A 20,739-nucleotide genomic window follows, 5' to 3' on the forward strand; every position below is an offset into this window, starting at 1 on the left:
CTCGGAATTACTGCTCGACAAAAGACGTAATGCCATATTTACGATTAATCAAGGATTTTTCTTCGCGAGCATTAGGAAATGACGTATTTAGCCTGCACGTTTGGGTCGAAATGCTATGCCAAATCAAATCAACAAGTCAGACGTTTTTGGCTAACTAAAATGATTTACATTAGTTTTTTGTCAACACTTTTACCAAAAGACCGGTTGCGTTGTATTTCTGCACTAAAATTCATCAGTATTGATAAGATTTTTAAATCCTTCGATATAAGAATCACTACGAACAATAATCATGTGATTTGTTGGAAAGAAATTGCGTTTTTCAATTTAACGCCATACTGTTTTTATTACTAGATGTTTAGCCAATGGAAATGAAACTTGATCTCTTTAAATTTTATCTTGTCCGTTGCGACAAAAATGTTTGTTCCACGGTAAGCGGTTTTAAAATGGTAAATGTGCAAAACTTTTCTTGATTCATTTAAGAAGATGTGAAAACGACAAACAATTTATGTTAACAAACCGTATGAAATTAAAACAAAAAGGAATACAGTCATATTTTGACCAAAGGCCACGAATGAAAGGCTGTTTGGCATTTTTCAATTTTACTTTGCCTACAGAGACTCGCCTTGCTTGTTGTGGTTGGCCATTTTGAAACTCTCGCGAGCAGCATGCGGATCTTTAAAATGTTTTTTTTTTGGTTTTTCTAGTTGAAAAGCAATATACAAAATAGTGAGTGAAGTATCCCTCATATTTAAACTATGTTTTTCGTTAATTTATGTTCGCTTATTATTAATATTTTATTGTAATAGAAAAGTAATTTTTGCATATCACTTCACATTAAACTAGTTTACAAAAAATACCAAATATAAATGTAAGCAATAATTTTTGTTTCGTCGAGTTGTTAAGCCGAAATTTGCTTTGGCGTTAAGAAGTTTAGTAACCTCTATTTCGTAACCTACAATTGTTTTTAAATCACTTTTCAAGGCAGATACCGCTGCGCTGAACAGTTAACGGCTCCGTTCTAATATTATCGGATATATCTGGTACAGGGGTTCTTGAAGCGGGATCCATGGACCACTTGACGGTAGGTAGACTAGTTGTAGGGGGTCCATAATGGCCGAACTAAAAGATTAGTGTAAAATTATAAAAGTGATTTTTTTATTAAAAGAATAGAGTTTAATCAAAACAACACTTTAGCACTGAACGTATTTAGATTCCTTTTCGGTTTCACACTTTTTGGACCTTTTAAGTGTATGTGTTTTTGGCGTAACCACACTTCGCTTTGAATTAAAGCTGGTCAATTAGTGTCGTCCCAAACCCTCACGAACCTTCGTGAAAGTAGTTCGCTGACGGCTGACGGGAAAGGCAGTATTTGTTATTTTTAACTAAAGAAAGGTAATGCGCAATCTAGCAAATACAATTTTGTTGCTTACTAGGACCTGGGCAGAATGAGGCCTAAAGAACACTTTGCCTAACCCTAAACCTTAACCCTAAGTACATCACTAACTCCCCTAATAATTTTAACCCTAACCCACGTTCTAACCCCGCCAATAACCCTAAACAGGGCCAAAAATCCAGTTACAGAGGCGCCGGTCGAACTGTCGACACCAAAACGGCCGATGCCAGACGGCCCCCGTTCGTCCCATGCCCTCTACCTATGTTTCAGCAGGTGTTATTTTGGCCATTTAGGCTTCCATCCGATAAATTTAGGACGTATTCCGACAGGTCTAGGTGTTATTTAGCAGATTATGATCTTATTCTGTACTGGATGTTACTGCGTATTCGGCTTTTTTATTTTATTGGCATTGAACTTTGGTATTAAAGATTTTTCTGGTTTAGGTATTGTTGCTTTTTAGGTCTAATTTATGTGTTCCCATCAGACTAACAGCAGAACTGTATCTGTGACCTGAGTTTTCTACACAATCGGTCACTCAAAATCTCAGACTATAAGATTTCTCGCCAGACTTTGACAACTGGATTAGTTCACAAAGATTTGAATTCGTACTCTTTGGTCGGAATCACTTGTAAGTGATTATGACAATGTGAAAAGCATAGGATAAGCTATTTCAGAGCTAAACTGATTGTAGAGACTGATACTATTGTCAGCATAATATCCTCTTTCCGTAATATTATGTTAGTTGAGTGAGTTAACCAGTGGTTGTCACCTTTTTAGAGCATACGGACCGGTAAAATTTTAAAACAAATTTTGCGGACCTGTGGACAAAAATTAAAATTAAAAATTAAACGGACTCAAGTAAGACTAAGTAAAACTACCCGAGTCCGACATGTGCGCATGCAAATTTCGAAAGTAATAAGGAAGCAAACTGTAAATCGTTAAGGTGGAATAGCTTATCATGGCGTATTTTCAATGGGCCCTATGAGTAAATTGCTGAATATCCATCTTATTTTAGTAAGTGGGTGAAATACAGGATGTAGAGCCGGAACCATAATTGGGACTCGACGAAATCGCACATTTGGATGAAGTCGGGCACGGGTTCAACTTTTTGGCCGAAGTCGGACTCGGTTTGTTTAGCCAACTCCGCAGTCCTGGTTGCTTGTGCAAAACCAAACATAGAAAAATGTTTGGCACGCGAGTTGTTTATATTTTGACATTATTCATAAAATGGCACACTTCATACGAAAGGTTGCCGACCCCTGCACTACACTGTATGCTAACACATATAAAATTTAGCACACAAATATTTACAATTCGCATTATTATAAAAAAACAAATCACAAGTTTGATTATCGGAGCGCTTAATTGCTGAACTATTAGGCGAGGCGTTTGGCCGCGGGAACGGTCGACAAGATTTCTCTGGGGAATGAGACATTGTGTACATTTTACACCCTCCGTTTTCCGCGTGCTGTGCAGCTTCTTTGTGTGCGATTTTGGCTGTTTTGTATTGATTCGTAGCAACGACATTCGTCGGATGAACACCGAGCGGATCGCACGAATCTTGAACATTGAGGACAACTTGCAATCTCGTGGTTAGAGAAAAGATGCTTAGCCTAAAGCGAGCAGTTGGTGTGCATTTGTGTTTTCCTAGAATATACTGACTGTCATGCCTGTGTTTTAATCAAGTAACGAGCAATTCAATTTTGAACCTAGCCTGACTAGATTAAAATCTAAGCCAGTATTGAGTATTACGTGTAGAAAGCGTATATAAGGTAAGTATTTATATAGATGATCAAAAATATATAAAATGAGTTATTGGGCCGAGTTGGAAGAGGTTTCGGATTGTGGGTACGTTTTGTTTATTCCTATTTATTTGGTGGAGGAATTAAAAAAAATTCCAAATCAAAAACAATCAATGATATTTTTGATGTGGTGGGTCTTTTTTGTTTAAATAAAATTAAAAAACAATATTTAGAAATTACAAACGGAGGAGATTTTAGGCTTTAACCAACTGCTGATAGATAAGTTAAAAAATCTTGAAACACTCACAGCATTTTTATTTCATATTGCTTGTTTCTAAGTGACTAATTATGAAACTGTACGTTAATCGTAGTTTCGGAAAGTTCTTTACATAGCAGAATAAAAACATTTTTCCTTTAAACTCTGCAAATGCAAAAGTGACTGAAAATTTAAGACTCGTAGATCGCGTTAGATTCGTACATGTATTGGTTACAGCAGCGTCACGATGAATAATTCTAACAATAATGTAATACCAAAACAATTTTACACAAATCGAATTAAACGGCGAAAGCGTGAATCCCAGATGAAAGTATACCCGACAAGGTTCCGGGTAATTCATTGTAAAGAAAAATGTTTATATATAAAGAATATAGGTAAAACGCACTTCTGTGTATTTTACACAAGCTATAATATAGCACAATACTCTGCAAGATTTTATACGAGTTTTTAATGAAACCCACAGTAATACTTTTATTAAAAAACTCAATTTATTTCTAGGTTAGATTTAGTTCTTTTTGTGTGATCTGAATAATTGTAATAAAGTAGAAAGAGAATTTGACAGCAAAAATAAATAAATATCAGTTTTTTATCTGGTAAACAACAATATGCTCGATGTTACATCTGAGTACTCCAAACCTCCTGAAAACTTCTTTTTGTTGTGTGCTGCCAGCTTATTCCAAGCTACAGAGTAAACGTTGTTATAACGATAGTTTCGGATACTATATTAAACAGTTTGAATTTTTTTTTCGGTAGGTACTTCTTTAAGAACAAGTATGTCCTAAATGGAACAGTAGGTTTGTTAACTATTAAAAACGGCCAAAATGATAAATAGGTAATGTAAAATCAAACAATACGTCAAAAATAGTTATATCACATAAAAAAAGTATGTCGTGTCATCAATTCAAAGGTCCTATATAATGACAAAGGAGGTCGTTTGTGCATGTGACAGGATTTGCATGCAGAAACTGCTTCTACTGTCCAAAATGACGTATTTGGATAGCGACTACAAAACGTGTCGCTGCTACGTTATTTGAAATGATCTGCGCTGTTTTAAAAAATATACAGCAACACACTGAACTAATTTCCTTGAAAGACGTTTATTATTTTAATAATGTTTTGGAACTTACGGTTAATTACCGAAATGTGCTTAATATACGATTGTTTATTCTTCTGCGTCGTTAAAACCATAAAATAATTTTGTGAAATGGTATGATATATATAATGTTGGCCAGGGTTTGGTTTAAAGATTTGGTTAATGGTCTATAAAAGGTTTTGAATCACTATTTAAAAGTATACCAAACAGTTAATAAGTGACATTTCTGTTAACGCGTTTCTATCCTCCATCCTACAAATGGACACATGCAGACTTGACAGCATTACTATTAAGTATTTATATTTTTTTACCAATTATTGGTGATATAAATGTAATCGCCACATGGATTCCAAACCTTTTTGGCTTGCTTATATATTTCTAGTTTACTGTAGAGCGACAGGCAACGTCCTAACTTTTAAATAATTTAAACATAAGTCAGTTTTAACAACACTTAAAAAAAAACTGATAAAAAATATAACGTTTTATTTTATAACTGCTATTTCAAAAACGTTTAGAAATTGGCTCACCTGCGAAATCGCCGCACTTGTCACTCAAAGAGTAATGTGTCTGGACAGTTCCAAGACAATGCAATGATGGATCGGCAGTGTTTTTAACCCTTAAGCAAGCGTTAAGAGAATTAATGATGTCTCACAATATCGATGTTTTTTTCATTCTCAGTTTTAGTTTCATTTCAAAAATACCCACCAACATGTTTGTACATTATGCCAGGTTATTAAAGCCAGGATAGAAAATATTTCTCTATGATAACCAAGTATTTTAATAAAGCGTCGTTAAAAATAATACGCAACATGAACAGTTGGTTTCGAGTTGAACAGATTTGATTTATGTCAGTGGGTGAAAGGTTGGCAAAACAAATTATTCTTTGGTCAACTCCTGAGAGATAAATGAAAAATGCATGCTTGTACTGTACAAATTACGTTAATTTTGAAAAGAAGTGCAATTCAACCCATATACATACTTTATTCCGGGACAAAGAGCATAGGGATAGCCATATGCATCGTATCTTCTAAACTCAATGAAACCTGGAGTCACGTTCTTCGTGTAGTCTGCCATGTTTCCCTTCACAAACACTGCCGGGGTCGAAATTGGCGGATTCAAGGTCAAATCGTGCACTTCAATTTTACCTAATACATATTGGACATAACGCATAATTTCGTATCATATTTTATTGTGTTTTCTGTTAATTTTAAAAGTGTTAATAACATACGCCTACGTGGTAGTGGTTGTCACTTACAATTGGACCAGTACAAGTTAGAATTTTTTGTTTAATGAAAAGTGTTTGCATGTCCTTGTAAAACACAGCGAATTCTTACCGAGGCAATTTAATAATTTCTTCACCATTTTTCTCATAACTGACGTCGAAGGAGTCCTGGTCTGACTTCTATAAGAAGAGTTTTAACAACGTTAATCTAATGACATATTTAATGGTCTATTCAACAATCATTAAACCACTTACTGCTTGAACACTGTGTATCCAAAAACGAATCTTTGCATATTGTTAGTGAAATTTAATCCCCATGTGGAATCAACGATTTTTGCGAATCTTATCCGAGGAGTTTTGGTGTCCCACATCTGAAGCAATTAAAGCAGAAATATGTTATGCAACATGTGAGATAGCACGTAAGGATGTTTTACTACATTTTAGAAATATACAGTATATAGTTTATAATGGCCTGAGATAAGGTATTAGCCTACCGGTATACTGCCTACGACAAACAACACTTTGCAATTCTTTCCGTCGCAGATGTAGTTGTAGCGGAAGTATAGGTTAGAGCCTGACGAATATGTGAGGTATGACCTTCCACGGCTTGACTTATAACCATCAATCTGAAATACAATGCCATATCCGTAATATATCATGTTTATCCGTCACAAATTAACTAATGATTAAGAATCTTTAATAGCGTTTAGAACCGTTATTTAGTCTTGTTTGTGGTATAGTATGTGTGTTCTACTAATAGTTATACTTACCCGATAGTTTTTAATTGGGCAAAATTACAAAATAATTTAGAAAATCCCTTCTGAACTGATTTAACTGTCTCTAAAAACACACGTTTGTGGCGGACAGTCACATATTGACAAAATTTCTAATTGTGTGAACTCTCTTCGGTTAATATATAGTTCACCTTTAGGAAAATGGATTGTAGGAGACCGTCTGTGTTGGAAACCCAGGCGAGAATTGTAGACGATGTGGAGGTAACAGACGTCGTTATATTGATCTCTGATGAAACACTGCCAAAAAAAAGTATAAGCATTTATTGAATATTTTACAAAAAACAGTTTAAGATATATATATTTACATCTTACCAGGTAAAATATTACTATATAGACTTATTATTTTTTCCACAGACTCGAACCGAACTCGTGAACCGGGGTTTCATGAACCGGTTTGGGGCTAACTTCACTCTAATCGTAGTCAAACCTAAGCCGTTTTTTTTAATAATTTGGATAGCGAACAAATCGAATATTTGGTGGTTATTCGAACTTTAAGCGAACCCAAACCTGTCGAAAAGCGGTCCACCTCAGCATGACGTCACAGTTAATAATTGCACCTCAGCAAAAATATTTGGGGCAATATTTTTTGTTGTTTATTTTATCCCATCCCACTTATTTGTTATCATGCTTTTTGGAAAGTGTAAATATGAAGCGATAAATTAACCCATAAAATATTTAGTATTCCATGCGCTATACAAAAGGTAAAATCAACAATATATTTTACTGACAAATATGTTATAAAGACAACAACAATCTCACAAAAGATTAAACTAAACATTGCCCATGCTTTAAAAAATACAGAGGCTTTTTCTATTCAGCGTTTTCATAAGCAATTGCCTCCTTTAGATTATGTACCCATTTTGATTAACTTTTACCCCTTAGATTGAAAAAGGCGTTTACACTGCTTCTTGAATGTTATTTCCGAAAAAGATTGTATTAGTAGTTTTTTAGTTTAATAAAATATATTACCATCGAACCCGGAATCGTTAGATTGGTCGAACCTCAGTTGAATCGAAACTAAACCGGATTTTAAAAACAAAAATTGAACCCGACCCGAACCTGAACCGGATAATTCAAAGGGTTCGATATCCTGCTTTTTTCACCAATTTAAAAAAGAGGGAGAGGATTTTAATTGTTTTATAGGCGTTGTTCACACCTAAGTAGATTGCGAGTTGTTCATAACAAAAAAAACACATATAAAACAACATACTTGTTCGGTGAACCTGGAGATATCTTCGTATAGTTTCCATTGTTTACACTCACCGAAATCTAAACGTAAAGTTTATTTCCAAATTGGTTTACTGTTGTCCTTGGTTTTATGTCGTGTAAAGTATGAAAAAAATGTTTAAGCAAACGAATGGTTACAAATTAAACAATGCTGAAGTTCTCAATATCGATTAAAATGCTTGATATTTGATAATAACTTTTCTTCATTATTTCATTTTGTGTTCAAAAATCAAATGATTGGATGCGCTAGTCTATTGGTGTAACATTAATTAAACTAGAATAGAAATAACATTTTTTTTCTTACTCTTTCATTTGATGTTGGCGATGATGACGGTCTTGAAAGACCATTTGTAGAATTGTAAAATGTCCAGTTCGACTGGAAACAAGGCATAATCCGGTTCAGCAACCCTATAAAACAATAAGAATTGTAGGCTTTGTGGTCAGCTAACAAACAAATTTTCATCCAACCTACCTAAACAAGGCATATATCTGATCGATTAAACTCTTTTATTTGAGTCATATGCCATATGCACACTGTTGTCAAATTAATTTACCGATTTTCGTACGACATATGAATGTGATAAAATATTTAAAAATTAACAAAACTTTATCGTAGATTTAACATGGCCTATGTAACGCCAAGAGAGCGTAATTACTCTTGCAGCGAAATTCAATTATCACAAAAAAAATCCCATAATCATTATATAACCTCAAAGTTGTCACGCTTTGCTATTTGGGAATTTTTTTGTGTCTAGAAAAAACCTTTCGAAACTGCCAAGCGTCATGCTTAGTTGTAATTGTGCATTAATTTGTGTCTCATGAAACCTTAGTCAGTAATGTGTTGGCCTGTGGTGTGGGAAAACCCAGCTTTCATAGGATCAAATATAAATACTTCATTTTCTTATTGGGTAAAAAAGACGTTACGTTTTCTGATGTAACAACATCTTACATTTGCTAACTTGAACCGTTTAAGACGAAGTTACCTATACCTATTTAAACATTCTTAATTTCTCAACTTTGCCTAAATTCAGTGATGTGACGAGGACACACTCGGTAATCGTTAAAAAGTTCTTATCCAAGTTAGAAGTAATAATGCGAGGTTGCCTATAAGCAAGCAGAATCAACGATATGTTGTAAATCATTTTAGTTCGGTATATCAATATTTCAACGATAAGAGAACGTTATTGAGGTTTTCAAATATTATCCTCTTTGGACGCTGGACAAGTGACCTTGCTATAAAGTCGTTTTAAAAATGTTTCCGTTTGACAGAAAACAAAACTTATTTAAACAGTTTTATCTGTGGTCTTAATTCATGTCAAAAATAAAAATAAAACATTTTCTGGTCTTTTCACGAAAGAGAACACTAATTACTACATTGAAAAAAAAATACATGTGGACTTTACAGTGTATGCATAAACTACGCTAGAGAAAATATGATCCTAATACAAAATTTTACATCTATGCTCAACTAACCATTTGGCGACAAACGCTTGAGAGGAGCGTATGATGTGTAAAGCGACTTCAAAGTTGTGCCGTACTTGGAAAGAAAGTTGGTCTTTGTGTAGTATTTGAAGAAAGCCTTGTTACTAATATCAGTTAACGGAACGTCGTTAGGCACGTGCCATATCATTAAGTCGGAGGCCTGAGTTTGAATTACAAAAAAAAAATTAAAATTAAAGTAAAACAACGAATATATGGCAACCATATCAAATACCGTGTAGACCTTGATGTGAAAAGGTAACTTAAAACTGTGCTCTTAAAAAACTAACGCTGTACACAAGTAACAATGATCTGCTAAGCGCATGAATTTAAACGTATTAATAACTCGTTACTAATATTAAACAACCTAAAATTGAAACAATTTGGCTAGATTTTAGCATACCGGTACGTTGTAATAGGCTTGGCCTTTAAAGTCAGCACTTGTTGCAGAAGTTGGATCTCCAAAGGTAAGCAGGTTTTTCCAGCTAGCATAGCCTTTAGTTGCACCTAAGTAAACCATTAAATTTATTCTCTTAGGTATTTATCCTATTTGTCTTACCTATAAGTTAATTTTAAGCAGTCTATTAAAGCATGTCCCCAAGTGTTTCTGATAGTTAATTAGTATTAGCTATTTCTTGTAGTTGTGATCGAACCCTTATCATAATTCTATACTGTAAAATATATAAATTACAGATATAGACTAGACTAGGGTCTGTGCTACAAATTCTAGAAATTAATTTAGGTTGAGATGGGTATTAAGCTATACCCAAACGTAACAGCATATTTTTTTATTGTTTTAATTTTATTTATAATTTGTTATTTTATTTCAATGATGTTTTAAAATAGCATAATATCCATACCACTCGTCCTTTTCAACCTTCTTATGGTGAACATGCAATCACCCTACAGTCTACACCTATACGCGGCATCTAAGAAAAAATGCTGTATAATGGCAATTTGCAAAACAACATTGTCACTGTGTGACAATATGCCATGTCATGTGACTTTCAAACGTCGTACCGTTTCCTTTCAAATTAACAGACAAAATCGAAGTTGCTTTTCCACCCTAATTATAACCGTCATTTCCCATCGTATAGCATTGTCTGTTGATAATCAACATTTTAGTGAAAAAAAACAAAATTTCGTTTCTGACATCTTCATTGTCCCGTTTAAATAATGAAAAAAATCAATACCCGAAGAATATCTTGACTCCGATGACCAAAGGTCGCCTGATGAACATGAATCTGACCCTGATTCCGAATGAATCGAAGCGACCATAGTCCAGCCACCGCCAGCCGATGACATGTCACAGTAAACCTGCGTTGTAGCGTGTATTTTGCGTTTTATTATTTTTGTTGCAGCATAAAGTTTGTCAATTATAGACGAAACGTGAAACTTTTTAGTCAAAATACTTTAAAACAGTGATTCCCATACTGGGTGCCTCGAGAGATTGTCAAGTGTGCCGCAAAATTTTTGTAATTTTTTAAATAAGTTAATTGTATTACCAATGGGCATACACGCATGCATTTTGGAATTAAATACGTACTTACAGATTATTCATATTGAGACATTTACCTATATTTTATCGTCTGTCAAAGACGATTGTAAAATTACTTAACTGTTGTTCTGTTAAAAGTGTGCCACGAAATAGTTAAGATATTTTCAGTGTGCCGCAAACTGAACAGTTTGGAAACCACTGCTTTAAAAGGTCAACAAAAACTGGCGGTTTGAAATATACCTGATATGGTTGTGCTACATTTGTTGGCTTAATCTTCATTAATCCAGATGTTTTGTGTCCCATCGTCAGTGCATCTTTGCATGATTTAGGATAATTTGAACCGGATTGCTGTCTAAGGTTAGCAACCTGAAAATATTTCAGTTATACAAACTTTAATCACTTTTTTTATTTCTATTACAAAAAAATTTAATGAACCGGTACTAAAAAATGAAAAAAATCTAGGGTTATCATATATTAAATACAATGTGCTGTTGGTGTTTTAAGAATTGGTTTCCGGGGTCCTGAATTCTCTAAGCTGCCACAGTTTGCGTGTTGGTTTTCAAAAAAGAACTAATCCAATGTTTTATCAAATAAACTTTGAACGATAATACCTAACACTACTAATTATAAAAGTTGAATGGGTGTAAAAACATAATATAAAAGGGATGAAGTACGAAACTTTCAGTTTAAATAATTCGAAAGCGGACATTTAGTCATGCCACTAAAACAATACATGTCGTTGGGTTGTTCTCACTCAGTTGTTAAATGCCGCCATTTTGGGACGGTTTGTGCCGTATTTTTAAGTAGTACTCCACTTACTCTAGTATTTTAATTTAAAAAAGAAACTAATCAGGTCTGGAATAAAAGCGTAATATGTGTAAAAGAAAATCAAGAACAAAGGATGCTTTTTATAAATCTACATGCACTAAATTATTGTTCAAAGGCAACATTACCATTCCCGAATAATTCAATTTTTTCTCGAATTCATAAGGCTAAAACGTACCGTCGCTATGCCGAATCCGAAGGTTATAATGATTAGGACGCCGACCAGCACAAATAAAACCTTTTCTCTTGTCGTACAACTCCATCGTGATTCGGCTGGACTATGAGCTGGTGCTAAAATGAGCGGTGTTTAAAAAATATCAGAGATATAGTTCGTTCGGTCACCTATTTTATAAATCTTATAGATTAGACATTTTCGAGAGTTTAATTGCTAATAATTTTATGTGCGTAGTTTTAAATTAGGTTTTATTTAAGGACTACAGAGCGTCACCGCTTTTTAAAGAAGGGGCTGCTGCACAAAAAGTCATCGTTATTGGTTACAACTGATCCAGCCACGAATCGTGTGCATGTATTTTAGTTGGTAATATTTGTCGACAAACAATCTCTAAAAGTATATGATACACCAATCTCTAAAAGTACGGTATACGACACACCAATCTTTAAAAGTAGACGATACACCAATCTCGAAAAGTATACGATACCTGGTGTACTGGTGCTAACACTGTATGGGTCTCCATCCTCGTGCAAATCCTTGTACTTCATAGTTGAGGGCGCCAAATCAAAATCGTCAGACCTAAATCCGTTTGTTGTCATAACACTCAAACAAGGTTTTCAATCATGTAAAGGTGCCTGGATTTGTTTTAAAATAAATTCTGTCTTATTAAATCAGTTGATAATAAGTTAAATACAATTATTAGTAAGTTCTCACTTAACTGACTATTGTTTTTCAAAGTTGGTATTTTTGCTGTAGTTATTCTTTATGTACTAGGTTGCCTTCAAAATGCATAATCCGAAATGAAACGCCGTTTTCACAAACATAACATAAGTAGTCGTTTTTTTCTTTCCCGATCATAACCAGACATTTTTTTCTGCACGAAAATCTTGAGTGACGTATTCATTTTGCACGCATATGCGTCCGTTAAGCAAAAAATCATGAGGCCCAAAGTAGATAAAGACGTGACAAATTTTCCAGCAACGGAACTACACTTGTTTTCAATCCAGCTTCTTAAACTTTTTTTAGTTGTGTTGAAGCATAACTATTTTTTTTGGGATTTTAATTACCAGAGGAGCTGTTTTTTTATTTATAATACTATGACTGTCAGCTAAAGTTTATATAACTATATTTCGTCCAATATTTCTATGTTTTTACAAAAAAACATAGGTTTAAAAAACGAAAACTAAGAATTAAAGCCATAACAGATTTATAAAAGAAGACAACCGAGCTGATATAAAAATAAAGTCATTTAACAATTTTTGCCAAAAATGTTCGTTTATCCTATAAACACCCAGATTCGAATACGCAAAGTGTGAAAAAATATATAAATATAAAAAAAAAATATTTAAAACCTTGCACTTTTGTTATACAGTAATCGTGTTAATTTAATGGTCAAAAACGCCATGGGTGAGTACAGCTTGAGAAGAAATACTCATTCATGGAAAATGTAGCATTTTATCTAAACAAGGATTGCTTCTAAACAACTTTTACACCATTTCGTTGTAAGAATTAATAAAATAATTTTTAAAGCTTTAAAACTCCTTGAATACATCCCAAATCGGTGGATCGAGTAGACAAATTAAACAAAATTGAGTTGCCTACATTTTACACAGAATAAAAATCGTATAGCTTAAAATTTTTATCATGAAAAGACAGCTGTTGATCCATAACTTATCCCAGTTTTTATTTGTAAAAATGCAAGGCGGCTAAACTTCGCAAGCGCATTCAGACATCTGACGTTTACAGCGTTAATCAGGAAATTAGGGTCTTTATCTGTCAAAACTTCCATTATTGTACGTCATAACACGCCTCTTACGAAAATGACTGACACGCCCCACAAGGAAATGTATGTTTTTTTCCCATTTGGTATTAGCATTAATTATCGTTGGCAATCCAAAGCACCACAGCGCGCATAAAAAAAAACCTATTGCTAGTTACAAAAATACCGTCAAACATCTTAACATCTAAGCCCAATAGCTGAATTTTACGGAATTGTAAAATTATCCATTTTTTTGAAGTAATCATGACTGGATTTTCTACAGAATAGAGAAAAGGGAATTATGATTTCGATCGACGTTGCATGTAAAGCTACAAAAAAACATTTTAACACGTATACGTCAATCGCGCATTGCTTAATTTGTATTCTTCATTGTGGCAGGTTAACTGTTTTACGCACTCGTCTGGCTTAATTAATATGGTTATCCCAAACAATTAAGTGAATGTACCCGAACGAATATTTTTTTTATTTTAGATAAATCTTGAGTAAACAAGGGCAAACCTATATTGTCCTAAAAGAGTTTTTCGAGACGTTATAAGACTTTTAAACAGCAAAGTCACTCTGTTAGCGCTGCTCGACGGCGGAAGCTTGGGTCATTAATCAACTGCCTACTAGACAGACTGCCAAGAAATGGTTCAATTTGCACATAATTCATTTCTTCGGATAGTGACGAGTGGATTGACGGCTGCGCCCTGGCCAATCGGCAAGAAGCGAAAATATAATTTATAATCACAAATCATTCACATTTTTGATGCAAAAATATTATGCAATGGAAATTATTCTTTTGGATCTTTAAACATCACTCACGAATTAAAAATTGCCTAAAACTTCAGAAATTTTGCAACATAAAAAGTAGGATAAATTACGTTATGTCACATTGGATTTTTTTCATCAAACGAGTACATATCAAATGACATGTTATGTGAAATAACTCAAGTGAAAACAAAAAAACAAGTAATTTAGCAAAAACTTTGTTCGTAATTTGAAATCGCAAACGAAGTAAAATTGGCCAGAGCATCATATCTTGAGTGGTTCAAAAGTTTAATTGGAAGATTCTTACGCTTTATCCACACCATAAAATTGAATGCCACATTTCGGGTACATAGAATTAAACCGTTAAGATAGATTTGGTTAGGTTCTAATTTCGCATATCATTGGTTTTTTATCACTACACTAAAGATCACTCCTAAAAAGCAATTTTACATTAAGGCACGAAAACGCTAAGGTACATCAAAGGTAATAGGATCTTGTGATCACAATGACATTATTCGCACGAACTCTTTGACATTTTGCACAAAATCACGTAGTTTAATCACGAAAGATTGGGGCGTCTGCGTTCATTTTAAATCAAACCGGAGTGACTTTTCTGCAACCGCATAAGTTTAACAGAGTGTGGAATGTTGTATAATGGTTCCATTTCGTTTTGTGACATGTAGTTTAATCCTTTCATTGTCCTACAACGTTTCTAATTTCTGCTAAAACTTTTAATGTCAATCCAATACAAATTAAAGGAAATTTTAAATGTTAAATGTTTTTCTCTAAAGCATGCTTTATACTTAACTTTTTGGAAAGGGTCACCAAACTTTTGTAAACGACCGGATAACTGTAGGGATTGACGATCCGGATATCGTAATTCTGCCAAACTTTATTTACTTGATTATGGACAGGCAGAATAAACTCTGCGGGCCATATCTGTACTGCCGGCCGTATAGTTCGGCGACTAATAGATTGAATTGAATGATCATTATGTAACATTAAACTGTAAATTAGACCAAAATGTCTTCGGTAAGGCATAGTGTAAAAATACATGAGGTTTTCTTTATCGAGTAAATCCATTCTGTTTTACAAAAGTACTTGTTTTAATGTTATTTAAAAACTGTTTATATTACAAAAGGTAGCATAAACAGAGATGATTATTTCCGGGGTTGTGTATTTTCTGCTGAATCATACAACTTGGAAAAAGCAAGTTCGATGGAAACACAGAATAAGCCCCAAGAGCGGCAACATCTAACTCGGAATAAATCCAAAATGTAACGGAAAAAAACAGGGTATGGGACGATTAAAGGACATATTCTTGGCATCGGCCGTTTTGGTGTCGACGTTTGGGTGCCATAGTGTTTTGGCACAGGATTGTTTGCCTCTGTTTGTGGTTAGGCGCGAGTAATGGGAATAGAATTTGAATTTGGGGGGAGTTTGTGTTGAAGTTATGGGTGGGGTTTGGGGTAAAAGGTAGCAAAGGCCTTATTCTTGCCATTTTGGCCTTATTCGGGCGAATCTAGGTCTTATTTTAATTTAAACGCTATTACGAGTATTAGGTATTAGTCCTATTTTGGTCTTACTCCGAACTGTTTTTTATGCCGAAGCTGCTGCTGTTTTAATTGTGGTCTTATGGCGGAAGCCCCGCTAGATTGCAATAGTTCCTCGTTCTTTGTTAGCTAAGAGCCAACATCAACCATTGGGACTTCAATAAGGGCTACGAATCCAGTAATATTGCTCAGTGTTTATTCACAGAAAATAGTGACTAGAGTTTATTCTAAAATTATTCGCAAATTCTACAAATAATACAGAATTTTTGTAACATTTTTCCTCACTTTCTCGCGGCGCACCTGGCCACCTTCCACAGCGCACCAGTGCGCCGCGGCGCACCGGTTGAGAAACGCTGCTATAGATATTAGGCCAGTAATTCTCAAACAGTGTGCCGCGGTACAATAGTGTGCCCTGGAGATAGTTCTAAATGTGTCGCGAAACTTTTTGTTATTTTAGCCATTATATTTTTTGTTTTGCAGATAGTCATATACAGGCATCTGCCAAGACCAAAAAATAAGCACGCTGTTGCGTGATGACTAGGCAGTTTACAAACCCTTTTGTTGCAAGTTTTGTTAACTTTTTGCGTCAGAGCGCACCTGCATACCTTTCAAAACCTGGTACATGGCAGCATGAAACGCCAGCCTCTGACCCTGCCTGTTGGTAAAGTTTAATTCACTTGTCGGAGTTTGGCTTGTAATAAACATATTACTGTAACACGTATGCCTAAACCTAAAAGTCAGTCCTCACGTCAAGCCGAAAGTTAACTTGATTACTAAAGGCAGCTAGTACACTTATATAGGTAACAATGTCGAAGAACTTATAGGTAACAATGTCGAAGAACAGCAAAGACTCATCAAACCGTCAAAGCAAAGAGTTTTAAAAATAAAAAAATAACTATTTAAAACTCTTAGGTTAAAGTGAAAGAATTGATATATAACACTTTAAGAAACTAAAATAAGACAAACTAACCACACAACTCATAAGCACGTTTCTTAGAAATAAGCGCAGTGTTTTCTGAGACACTGCACCCAAAAACAAGCACAACTCTTAGAACTAAGCACGGTATGGCAACCCTGTGTATAGAGAAATTGTTCTAAAATTACAAAGATAAAACAAGCTATAAGCTAAAGTTTTTTTGCAGCAAATACCTGTGAGAAGTATAATAACTGTTTGAGCTTACATTAGGTTAGCCAGTCAGAGGTCTCATGTCAAGCATACTGCGCTAATCTCCAGTAGCTTCAACAAACGTAAGCACATTTTGACAAGTTTGCTCGCTAATATTGTGCGTGATTAAGACATTATCGCTTTTTAAAGCGTAACTTTGTTTACTGCGTCTTGTTTATATTGCCAAGTCGGCTTTACGCGACAGCGTCAAGTTATTAATGTGTTTATATGTCAAACGTGGTAGCCTATTGGGTTACTCACTGTTTTCAAATGGCTTGACTTGACTTAAGTGTTTTATAAAATGAATTGGGTTAAAAAAAAGTTTTTTCATTAATTTGTTAAGTTGGATTGTTTATCCTAGTTTTTGCACATAAAATAAATTAATTGTTATAATTATGTTTATGGTATATTTTACGTGAGTTATTGCTCATAGTCGGACGAGTTTATCAGTTAACGTTTTATTTATATGAGAAGGATTTAACTTAAAGTTAACTTAAAGTTAACTTGCTTTAATTATGGCTTGACTGGGACTTCACTTGAGCAACCGAGGACTTGGACTGGGACTGGATTTGGACTAAAGTTTTTTTTCGAAAGATTTGACTGGGACGTTTTCAAAATGACTTGTTTACAACACTGGGTATACTGATTTATTATAATAATTATGTTATCCAACTTGATACACGTTTTCATATTTGGGCCGTAAATTCAAAACTTTCCCGGTATTGTAAATCTTGTTTGGTATTTAGGTAGATTTCACGTCGCAAGAACCGTAGATTCCGCTTCCCAGATTTAAAGTAACACATAGGGTCGTGGGGGTCGCAAAAAAAGACTCTAAGGATTGCAAAAGGTTAGAAAACACTGTTCTTATGCAATATTTTGGAGCCGACTGTGTATACATATACGTAATCTACCGAAACAAAACGCCTTGTCGTAATCTGGATACATGATTTATGGTACTTATTTTATTGCACATTGCTATCTCAAAAATACAGCTAAGTGTAAGTTCAACCAATCAAAAAACAGGTTTGAGCGTTAGATACAACAACCGCTCAACCATGAACTATATATACGGAATTATATTGAAGGAGAAAATGTCGAAATAGGTGCGTTTAAAAGAAGTTGTAAGAACATTTAAAAAAATTACATTAAAAATTATGTTCACAAAACGATTTTGATCATACGCATTATGGATTCAGCGACAGATTTCATGAGTTAGTTGAAGTAGTGAAAATATTAAGTTTCTCCTTGCATCTTTCAATGTCTTTGCTTCGTTGCTCTTCGCTCGGGCAGTCTTGGGCCGTGGTAAACGATTGAACTGAGCGACGAAAAAGGTCATGCGCCGCCCGATTGCGAAACGTTAGTGCGCACACATTGCCAAGGTTGCGCAAACAAACGGCGTATATCCAATAGTTCGTACAGGCATCGCCGAAGTTTTGCTCCATCAAGCCTATCGCCTCTTTTAACCTACTTTCCCTCTCAACTGTTTCCATAATCATCTCGTACGTGGTCTCAATGTGAGAAAGGCACCAGACCTCGTGTACCCATTTCAAGTTTTGGTTGAGGACTCCTGTCATGTTGCGAAAGTTTTTCAAGATGTCGCACATCAGAGGAATGCCGTAATGCATGATCACATTGCCTAAATTAATATAGGAAGCCGAGTCAAGCAGGGAACGGCAGGATTTTTTTATTCCCAGAACGCAGAGCCTCAAGCGATAGGCCGAATCATCTTTGTCAGCATTCTTCGTAAAATAAACGTGTGCCAGGTGGAAGAATAGGATTGCCTGAAATTTTCAATTGTCTATTTTGTAATATAACAAAACAAAATATGTTTCGTAAATTTGTTATAAAAATGCGTATACGTTTTTATTTTGTTTTGAGGAAAAAACGTAGAAGTTGATGTTTGGGCAATTTATTTGTACCCCGGAAAGAAACAGGATTTTACGAGCAGTACGATTAAGTCTTTTTAACTCTTTACCCCTTTCAGCAAATTACAAAAAAGTCTGTCTGACAGTCAAGACATCACATATGCTCTGTACAATTACTTTTGGGTTTTTAATTAATTTGCACAATTTTTTATTGTTTTTCCGCGAATATTTACCGCGTTCCGGTGTTCCACCAAGCTAGAATAATGCAATCGACTGCTCGATACACGGAGCTACCTAAATGCTTGATATACGAAGTTACATAAAAAAAACAGAATGAGTTTCGTAAATAAAAAAATATTAATGTAAGTTAAACGAATTGTGTGCCTTGCACGAAACTCAGATTTAACCACGTTTTAAAGTTGTGAATATGCGCATGAGCTTTCTGGACACACTTCTAAACCCTTTTCAAATTTTATTTATATAATAAAAGCACAAAATATAGCAACTGTTTAAATCACCTAATGACACATTTTAAAAACATCATTTATTATAGGTCTGTGACTAAAAATGGTTGTCAGATTAAATAAACAAAATTAAAGGAATAAAATAACTCGCTACGCTCCAAATAGTTTCCTCGACATTTTGCGCCTGTATTAAAGTGGAAATACATGCCGTTTCCAATGTTGTTTTACCTGCAAATATTTTCCTTTAACCCTGAGTCCAATTGCAAAGGAAAATAACTCTTCAGCAGTGGTTTGTACTTGAGCTTCGATCAAACAGTTAACTTGATATGCAATTTGCTGTGCCTCGCTAAAATGTTGTGATGTCAGGCATGTTGAATACTGATCCAATAATTTTGAAAAGTACACTGTAACAAAATTAATAATTGTAGTAATTCATGTCTATATACATAGTATAAAATAATAGTCATAAAGCGGATGTTACAATAGACAGGTGTTTAAACATTACCTGATTTTACCATGATATCAAGCTCGATTTTCGCAAGGTTTTCCATTGAACTTTCAAGGCCTTAAAAACAAGTAAAGAATCTTGAAGAAATGTTGTTAGATGTACCAACGACAAATGCGGTTAAATATAGTCTTACTGTACACGTTTTTTCGTACACGACGGTTCGAAGTTTGGTTGTCGCCGCCTTCCATTTCCTTTGATATCTGCTAATTTAAATATAGCAGGAGCATCTTGGTTAGATATATAAACCAGGGATGCATGGTATTGTTTGTCAGTTGAACGTGTATAATCTGTATAATAAGTAATCATATACTAAAATAAAAAGCTGTAACAGCATAAGTTAACAGCTCGCTTTCATGTATAGTCTTTTTTATTGTTAGTGAGTAACCTCAAAATATGCCTTGAAAATGTATGCCTGTGCCTTTGCAATACTACTACATCTTCTGTTCTTTAAAAGAGTATAAGAGGAAAGAAACAAATGTAGATAAAAACTTAAATGATAGTTTTGTGGAACCATACGAATGTTAATTAAATGGCTCATAACATGTTTGCCACTTGATCAGTACTGGTCCAAGTTTGGCTTAAACATAATAAATTCAAAAATTTTAGCGCTTCGCGCAAATACTTTTCATCCTTACGTGGATTTACATTCCATCTCTTTACCGCACACGAGTTTTAACACAAGTTTTAAGGTTATACTTGTTTTATGGTTTCACGTTATGACGTAAGTTTGTGACGTCATCTTTTATTTTATGCCTTGTGCATTTCTATTTTGTGAGGTACCGGTATACTAGTAAGACGTTGTTAAAGGTAGCCTCTACAATGGGATAAAAGGTTAAAGAACACTAACGTAAAACGAATTTGAATTATTTTTGTATTATTCGCAAGATAGGGCGCAATACGTAATATTTATTTTAGGTTACGTCCAATTGCTT

General features: G+C 34.5%; 1 protein-coding gene across 1 annotated transcript; it reads right to left on the minus strand.

Moving 5' to 3' along the window:
* Positions 1–3,596: 3,596 nt before the first annotated feature.
* On the minus strand, positions 3,597–12,461 carry LOC146167867 (uncharacterized). Its single transcript, XM_083389015.1, has 16 exons — positions 12,437–12,461; positions 12,210–12,357; positions 11,729–11,841; positions 10,966–11,091; positions 10,421–10,544; positions 9,631–9,734; positions 9,222–9,390; positions 8,053–8,156; positions 7,732–7,790; positions 6,653–6,758; positions 6,222–6,353; positions 5,983–6,098; positions 5,840–5,907; positions 5,485–5,650; positions 5,033–5,121; positions 3,597–4,093 (listed from the first exon to the last, which is right to left on the minus strand). The coding sequence occupies exons 2-16, from the start codon at positions 12,319–12,321 to the stop codon at positions 3,999–4,001; spliced, it is 1,683 nt and encodes a 560-aa protein (XP_083245141.1). The 5' UTR covers positions 12,322–12,357; positions 12,437–12,461; the 3' UTR covers positions 3,597–3,998.
* Between the last annotated feature and the right edge of the window lie 8,278 nt (positions 12,462–20,739).

The sequence above is a fragment of the Ascidiella aspersa genome, chromosome 1, assembly GCF_963924565.1.
Source record: "Ascidiella aspersa chromosome 1, kaAscAspe10.2, whole genome shotgun sequence".
Classification (NCBI taxonomy): Eukaryota; Metazoa; Chordata; class Ascidiacea; order Phlebobranchia; family Ascidiidae; genus Ascidiella; species Ascidiella aspersa.

Bases quoted from the DNA above. Each gene is read 5' to 3' on its own strand.
- LOC146167867 (XM_083389015.1), bottom strand. From the start codon at position 12,321: ATGACAACAAACGGATTTAGGTCTGACGATTTTGATTTGGCGCCCTCA. The intron at 11,842-12,209 runs GTATCGTATACT...CGCTCATTTTAG, and splicing joins TGTTAGCACCAGTACACCAG to CACCAGCTCATAGTCCAGCC. The intron at 8,157-9,221 runs GTTAGTTGAGCA...ATTGTTTTATAG, and splicing joins CAAGCGTTTGTCGCCAAATG to GGTTGCTGAACCGGATTATG.